At 52.5% G+C, this 8,035-nt stretch overlaps 1 protein-coding gene across 4 annotated transcripts in view; it reads left to right on the top strand.

Moving 5' to 3' along the window:
- Positions 1-5,383: 5,383 nt before the first annotated feature.
- IFT43 (intraflagellar transport 43) overlaps positions 5,384-8,035 on the top strand; it is a 46,009-nt gene continuing 43,357 nt past the window's right edge. For all 4 annotated transcript variants that reach the window (XM_054201136.1, XM_054201132.1, XM_054201134.1 and 1 more), the window contains exons 1-2: positions 5,384-5,508; positions 6,008-6,097. In XM_054201136.1, the coding sequence (XP_054057111.1) occupies positions 5,452-5,508; positions 6,008-6,097 (147 nt within the window). In that variant the 5' untranslated portion in view covers positions 5,384-5,451. The remainder of the gene's footprint in view (positions 5,509-6,007; positions 6,098-8,035) is intronic.

Raw genomic sequence — 8,035 nt, 5'->3', positions numbered from 1 at the left:
CGCTGCCTGCAGAGGGGCCGGGGCCACATACGGGAGACAAGACATCGGCCCCAGCGTCATGGTTTGAACGACATGGGGCTAATTTATCCTCCAATGCTTGGGAAAACTGCACTTTTAGAAGACTCCAGTGTCAGAATTTGTGAAAATACTTAACTTTATAGTCAGCCATGGTGTGGGATTCAAGGTCTCGGTGTTTTCGAACTCGCCAGGTGCAGGGATGAGAAGGAGCAAGACCCGGGCACTTGACCCCGGGCTGGCCAACAGCATTATTTCATACCATGAACGTTGCATTCAATATAAATTAGAAAGTTTGCTGCACAGTGCTCTCTCTCCCTTGATGGCGGCAGTCCAGAGAACTTGCCCCAAACCCCTGAGCCCTTCTCTTCCCCCCGAAGCCGCAGCGCTGGCAGTGTCCAGCGTTTGCTGTCCCCTGCTGGGAGTGCACAGCTTCCTGCTGATGGAATGGGCTGAGAATAATCCTCCTGTATTTTATATTGGTATCGGGATCAATATTGGTTCTTTACTGTTATTAATGTTAATTATTTAGTCTTGTCCTACTAAATATATTTATATTTGAACCCTCAGGTTTCCTTGTTTTGCCCTGATTCCCCTTCCCGGATGGGGAGAGGTCATCAGGTGATAGAATAATTGTCTAAATGACAAGAAATTGTTGTGGGTTTCTCAAAGCGTAACACCCAGTTGAGGTCCGGATCCATGACCTGGGCCCGTGCGCAGGGAAGATGCGGCAGGGACAGCGGCTGCGGCTGAGGAGAGAGCTGGGCAGGGCACCGGGGGAAGCTGAGCTGGGAGAGCTCTGCCAGCTCCAGAGGCCAGCGCCTCACTGAAGGCACGGAGCATGGAAGAGGTTCAGAGGAAATCCATGGGGCTGCTGGGGGCCTGGTGAGCCCGTTCCCTGCAGGTCTGAGGAGACGGAAGGGTGAGCTGCTCACAGTTTGCGTGTGCTTTGCTGGGGGAAGAGGCATTTGAGTTCCTCGGTGGAGCAGACAAAGACATAACAAGATCTAGTGGCTCTAAGATGACGTCAGGCAAATCACGACTCGGAGTAAGGTGCAAAGTCTGAGCGCTGCAGTTTAACCATCCATGGAATATTTTTATGTAGGTTGGGATGGATGTTTCTAGAGCTCCCCAGGCACTTCTGGAATGAATTCTGGATGCTTTTCAGCTCTGGGACCTCCTCTACCTGGTGTTAGGTTGGAGGTCACACTAAATGCAGTAGAACTGATTGCTTTGGACTCCGGTAATCCATTTGCTACAGTGCCGCATGCTGAGTTATTAGTTAAGATGGAGATAAATTCAGGAATTATAAGAGATTACCAGAGGAGTTCCCCAGTGGCTGGTCCTGGGCCCAGTTTTCATTAATGATCTTGGCACGCCACAATGGATGTGCTAATGAAATTGGCTGCTTACCCAAAGTTGGGAGGCATTGTCAATACAGGGGAGGACTGGGATACTCTATAGGAGGGGGTAGGCAAATTTGATGGCTGAGGCAGTAGAAATCAGATGACATGCAATAGTAGAAAATTTAAAGTTATGTTGTTAATGGCTGAGAGCAGACTTTTCTGTTAAGAGTTGACAGTGGGGACTTACTGCTTGGAAATAATAGCGGTGAAGAAGGATGTGGGTGTGGTGCTGGTTCCAATATTGGGCCACTCGCATTCTGCTCTGGCGTTGCTCTCTCTGGGTTGGGAAGAGGTGGGGAAGCTCCGTGGGCCGACGTGCGCTGGTGGCTGCGAGCAGCAGTCACTGACAGGTTGCACGTCTTGGACACGCTTGAATCCAGCTGGGCTGAGGGAGAGGCGGATGGGGCTACTGAGCGTGTGAGTGTCGGAGGAAATATTTCACACTTGGCAACCCTGGCTGGGGTTTGAGAGACTGGGCTGGGGCTGATGTAACCCGAACATCATCTGTTCTCGTGGAGATCAGGACAGGCAAATGTGGGGGACTTTTCTGCTTATCAAAGCCCCTTCCACCTTCCAGAGGGAGGAACCTCTTGTTTGAAGCTTTGCAATTGTTAGGGGTTTTTGTCCTGGAACCCGCACAAATAACAGAATTTATATTACAAATAACAGCAGTTGTTTCCCTCCTCCAAAAATCCTTAGAGATGGGGTAAACAATTGGAGATGCGTGGAGAAAATAATAGCAGAAAAATCAAACAGGTTCTTGGAGCTGCTCGCGTGGAGCAGGCTACGGCAGCGGCAGTCTTTGCCGAGCGCTTTGCTTCCCCGTGGAAGCTTACTGTTTTCAATGAATTGGCCCATGTCGAACCCGGGAGTCTGGCTGGCCGCCCGACGTGAGGACTGGGTGAGGAAGGAAAAGCACAGCGCTGTGTCACTGCTTGCTACTGGAATTGCCCCGCGTCCCATAAATCCTACTGCTGCCAGAGCGCTGCTCAACAAAACCTTTGGCTGCTCTGAATAAGGTGGTCATTGTTCTCTCCCACAGCGGTGCTACCATGCGGGCTCTCCACCATAGCTGTAGCTTTAACTACGCCTGTGTGCCCTCGCTCTAAAGGTGGTCTAGGAGCAGAAGCATGTGGGAATGCTCAAGTGTGATTGCTTTCCCAGACTCTCCCGGCTTTCTCTTGGGTGGAAGGAGGACCAGACACAAGCTCTATTCATAGGTCCACTCAAGGAGTAATCAACAGCAAACAGCGTTAGTGGGGGACTCTGTTACTCCTATTGTGTGTGATCAGGTTTGGGTTGGAACCAGATGGAGAGAGTCTATGCTTAGGTGTGAGAACTTGTCCGCGGAAGGAATGCTTGCGTGGTTCTTACTTGCTGTTCAGAGGAGAGGGGGTGGCAGCAACGTGATTTATAGTGAGGACAAAACTCAACAAGTAAGGCAGACTGAGAGCTGAGAATACACACCTGAAACCGTACGCTGGGAAAGAGAAACCCTGGCACCACCGACCTGAACTGGACAGGAAGCAAGCACAGAGAGTGGCTTTAGGCAGCCACAGCAGCACCAGATGTTTCTCCTGTTAACCATCTCCTTCTCGGCTGAGTGGGGCTGCTCTAGGCCCAGCACCAAATGCTGCCTGCGATGTCACCAGTAGGGCAGAGGAGAATTAGGCTGTTCAGAAAAGGTGACCCCGCTATTTAAAGCAAGCAAGATCCATTTTAGCCACAACATGAAACGATGGATGAAAACTCTTTCTCCCCTGTTGCCCTGCCCAAGCAGGCAAAAATGTGTCAGGGTGGGTGACAAACCCCATTCTGATGGGTCCGGAGGGACTCAAGGCAGGACAGATTTTAGGTTTCATTCTGTCTGCACGTCTGCTCTTCTCTCTCATTGAGAATCTCTGAAATCAGAAGTCAAAGTTTGGTTCCTCAAGTCCTTGAATGTTTTCTGTCCTGCACGAGGACCCCACCATCCTTCAATTGGCCTGAGACTCCTGTCACCGGGGTGTCAGCACAGCGTGTCTGGGGGGGGCTGGGACGTGCTAGTGGGGTAGTGCCTGGGATCGGGACTGGAGGGGGATCGTGAGGAGGGGCTTGGGAGGGGTCAATTCAAGACAAGTAAACCCATGGGTCCTGGTGGCTCACATCCAGGGTGGCACCCCATATTGTTCTTACCCTGCCTCTGGTAGCAACACCCCGCCAGCAACCTGTTTGGGGCCACAGCTGGCAATGCTCTCCTACCCAAGGATTCCCACCCCAGGGATGCCCTCCTGCTTTAGCAGACATTCCTCTGGACACTACCACGCTCCTCTTAGGATGCTCTTTTTCTGATCGAGAAGGTCAGCTGTAAGTGTACACTTGCACCCGGACATCCTGGGGTCCCCTCTGTCTCCTGGTACCTGCGTAGCTACACGGTTGCGTCAGCTCTTCGGAGGAGCGGGTGGGAAGTGGGACATGCGGGGCCGTATTCCTACATCCCTGGTGGTGGAGCATGGGGCTGAGCGAAAACTGCCCTCTCTACCTGGTGAATACTTGAATCTGTAATTAGAAGAACAAAGTGTCTGGAAGATCGTGATTTCATAGAGCCTAAGCAGCCTGGCTTCAAATAAAGGAAAATCACATCTCACTTACTGAATTCCTTGAACATGTCAAGGTTTGTAAAGAGAGATAGTATCTTTTATTAGACCAATTGATATAGCTGGAAAAAACAGCCAAGCTTTCAGGCACAGAAACATTTCTTGTATGTTTTTTCCAGCTATATCAGTTGGTCTAATAAAAAGTTATTACCTCTGCCCACAAATCTTATTTCACTTAATCCTTAGATCATCACAGCCACAGCGCAACTACTTGAAAATGTCCGTAAGGAATGGAAAAAGGGGGAATTATTTGACACAATTTATTCAGACTCCTTAAAGTTCTTCAGCCAGACCGTGAGCGTCTACTAAAGCTAAGCAGGTCTGGAGTGAGATGTGGTGCCTTTAATAAAAAGTATTCCTGGAAGGCTTAAAACTTTAGGATTACACAGTCAATTTTCATCATGGCAAAGTGTCAGTCCCTGACCGTAGCAGCGGAATAAGTGGATGACAATTATTTAGGCTAATAAGGATGGGTGAAGATTGCGAGGAATGTCAGAGATACCAGAAAAATATCGGCAAATGGAGAAAGCACCGGAGAACTGAATGTTTGTTTAACATGTGGAGCTAAAACCATTAATCTATACATCTGCCCAGCCGAGAAAGGGACCAGGGATCATTTTATGCGGCTCAGTGGAAATCTCTGCACAAATGTACGCTCGAGGGGCATGTGTGTAATGATCTTACATTTGATCCTCCGGACGGCCTCCACCGAGCGCTCTGGGGACCGGCTGCCTCGTCTGGAAAGCAGCGTTAGAGAGCTGGAGAGCATTGGGAAGAGCATCAGGAGACTTGGCAAGGCCCTCCGTGAGGAGGGAGATGTGCAAGGCTGGGATTAGTGGGAACTGAAAGAGCGTAGACAGCAAGGAGCTGGAGAAGGCAGGGCGGCAGGCTGTGCTTAACCTGCCCCCGCTGCAGGGGAAATTAAAAACGGATAAAAGAGCGCTGACATGACGTATTGCGCTGAGAAACCGTAGCGCCGCTGTCGCCGTTAGCCAGGCCGAGATTTTCAGGTCCGCTAACGGGGCTGGAATATTTATATGGCTACCAGGAGTACCGGGCGTTGTATTCTGTTGCCGGCCGTTTGGCAGCAGCACCCGGCCCGCCCCGACCCCGTCTTTGCGAGGCGTGCGGCCCCGCCGGCTGCCCCCGCCTGCAGGGACCGGGGCCGCCCCGGAGGGGCCGGGGCCGGGCAAGCTTTGGCGAGGTCGGGCGCTCGGGGGCAGGCCGGGCTCCGCGGCAGGGACGGCGTGACGAGAGGGCCGGGCTCGGCGCAGGCCGGGCCGGCGGGGACCAGCGGGGTGGCCGCGGCGGGCGGCGGTTGCCGGGGCGGCGGGCGACGGTTGCCGGGGCGGCGGGGGCGGGCTGTCCGCCGGAAGCACCGGCGGCGGCGGAGGATGGAGGCTGAGCCGGAGCGAGCGGAGGCGCCGCGGCGGGGGGGCGCCGCCGCCGGGGTGAGCGGGCCCGGGCCGCGGCGAGGCTGCTCTGCCGCTCGCGGCGCGCGAGGGGGCCGTTAACGGTCGCGGGGCGCGAGCGGCCGCCTCGGGGCCGGTCCCGGGGGCGGGGAGGGGGGTTCCAGAGTCTTCAAGCGCGGCCTGTTCACAGGAGGCTGGGCTCGGGGCCCGCGGCGACGGAGGCGGGGATACGGTGTCGTCCGCCCGCCCCCCGGGAGGCCTACCCGGGCTTACCGCGGGGTTCGGACGCCGCGCCGCGGGGAAGGGCCGAGCAGCCGGCGGGGGGGAGGGAGGGATCGAGGAGCTCGACCCGCCCACCGGCCCCGGGGTTAACACCTGCGGCTGGTAACGCCTCTGCGCTATCGGGGGGCCGTGTCTCATTGCAGGGCATAAGGTGTAACCGCAGAGCTGCCGCTTGCGGCTTTGCCCCCGGCCCCGAAGCAGCTGTTGTCAGTAACCGTGTGCCCTCTGCTCCTTCGCGTTTCCCCCTGCGCTACAGGTGCTAAAGATGGGCCGCCGAGCCCGCCAGGACTTCTTTCCAGACGAAAATCTCAGCAGGAAGAATTCCCTGTCTGCTTCTCTCGGAGAGGTGGGTGTCCTGTTGGGAGAACCTGTCTGTAATCCTGCTGGTGTATCCCCGGTGGAGGATTCTTCAGTTCTTCTGAGATCTTGTGCTCTGTCCTTTGAAGTTTGTCCTTATTGTTGGGACCCATGTGACTGCCCTGTCCCGTTCCTGGTGTTGCCCTCTGCGCAATGGGTACTTTTCACACAGGGTCATATCTGGGGCCACGGTTTCTCACGTGTGAGGTATGGAGAGTTGCATCAAACAGGACTTGGGGCCTCTCCCTCCCATACATGCATATTTTCCACGGGAATTAAAATATGAGCAGGCACATGATTTTGTGACCATTTTTCCACCCTCTATGGTAGCAAGATAGAGTACAGGTAAGCAAATGCCTTACTTTTGCACCTTTGCTATTGCTAGAGTACAGTGTCTGGTCAGTATCGAGTTTGTATAGTGACACTTTTTCCTTTCCTCCATGCATGGGCTACAGAGGTCATGCTAGGCACCAGCTCTGCAGCATCTGAGACTTTGTCTTGTGCGTAGTAACATGCAAACTCAATTCCCTTTTGGCTTTGGAGAAAAGCTTTTGTTCAGAGCCTGTTCTGTCAGTACATCTTCAGAAAGTCGAAGATGGTCTGGAACGCCTGTTTCACAGGAGAGTGAGGCAACATCCCTCTAATACCTGGAAAGATGAGTTCTGAACCCTTTCAGTTCACTTTCTTGCTTACCACTGCAGACTGCCCAAATTCTGCTTGGAGATTTGCTCTCTGCTGTTAGCATGGCTTCTCCACAGGGACCTATCAAGCAATGACATACAGATTTTGCTCCCTCACACCTTCAGAGGGACAAAAGGGCACATCTTATTGTCAGTGATATTTGTTTCAATAAGATAATACTTATCTTTTTGCAATGCCAGTAGTGGTCTCTGGCATACCGTATTCTTGGCGTCTTTAAATTGCAAAACTCCTTTGCCCTGCTGGTGCCACCCTGGCAGCAGCTGTGCTTCAAGCTACTATGCTCAGAGCCCTGTGACCTTCTCTCTCGGTAGTGGCTACTCCCTGATCCTCTGTGCCATGACAAAACTCTCCTGTTACACTGGGTAGTTGTGTCCCAGCCATCTGTGACAAAATGGTTTTGTGGAGGGATGTTTCCTTGGAGTCCCTGCAATGCTGTTGAAAATACACTGTTATGGCTTAGTTTACAACAGCACCTCATAGAACAGGCTTTTTTTTTTTTTTTTTTTTTTCTGGAGAAACTATGCTCTTTTTCTCTTGATAGGCATAATGGGGAATCGTCTCCCACCTATGCATTCTTCCTTCCCTGGGTATGCTGTAGGAGTTCGGGAGGGATTCCGTGAGGGAGTTTGCAGAAGGCATAATTTAAGAAATCGAAATAAGTGTGGGCCTCGTAGGTAAAGAAAGTCTTAAAGAAACCAGCTGGTGGTTTAAGTGAGTGTAATCGTTGGTTAGCCTCCAGATTAGGGTGGCTCACTGTCAGATTGTTCTCTTACTGGAACTGGCCGTCCTAGTTCATGGACTGATGCCCTGGTTAGGAAGAGACCCGGGCGGGATGTTGGGGTATGGCTGCCTGACTGTAATTTACTGCGGTTGTACTTGGTGTGTCTTGCATCATAGCCGTTATAATAGCTAGGAAGAAACTGTGAAGGCTCCAGTCCTTGGGCACCCCTGGAGAGGCCTGAGAAATAGTTACAGTCTTCTGTTTGAAAGCAGTGAGCTTTCCAGCAGCAGAAGGGTGAGGCCTTCCACGCCTTACAAGATTCAAATATGTTATTACTGGATCTTAACCACCAGGAAGAACCGTTTGTGTCAATAGTCTCCCTTCAGACAGTTCTTCGTTGCTGAATGTTGCTGTTAACTGAAAACCTTGGAGCTACTGGAGAAGAGGCAAAATCCATTGTAAATAATCTTCAGCCATTTCCTTTGCTTCAGAATTGGAGGCTTC

Source organism: Rissa tridactyla, chromosome 4 (assembly GCF_028500815.1).
Source record: "Rissa tridactyla isolate bRisTri1 chromosome 4, bRisTri1.patW.cur.20221130, whole genome shotgun sequence".
In the NCBI taxonomy this organism is placed as follows: Eukaryota; Metazoa; Chordata; class Aves; order Charadriiformes; family Laridae; genus Rissa; species Rissa tridactyla.
Note: the sequence above shows the minus strand (reverse complement) of the source record. Positions and strands in the feature narration are given on the sequence as shown.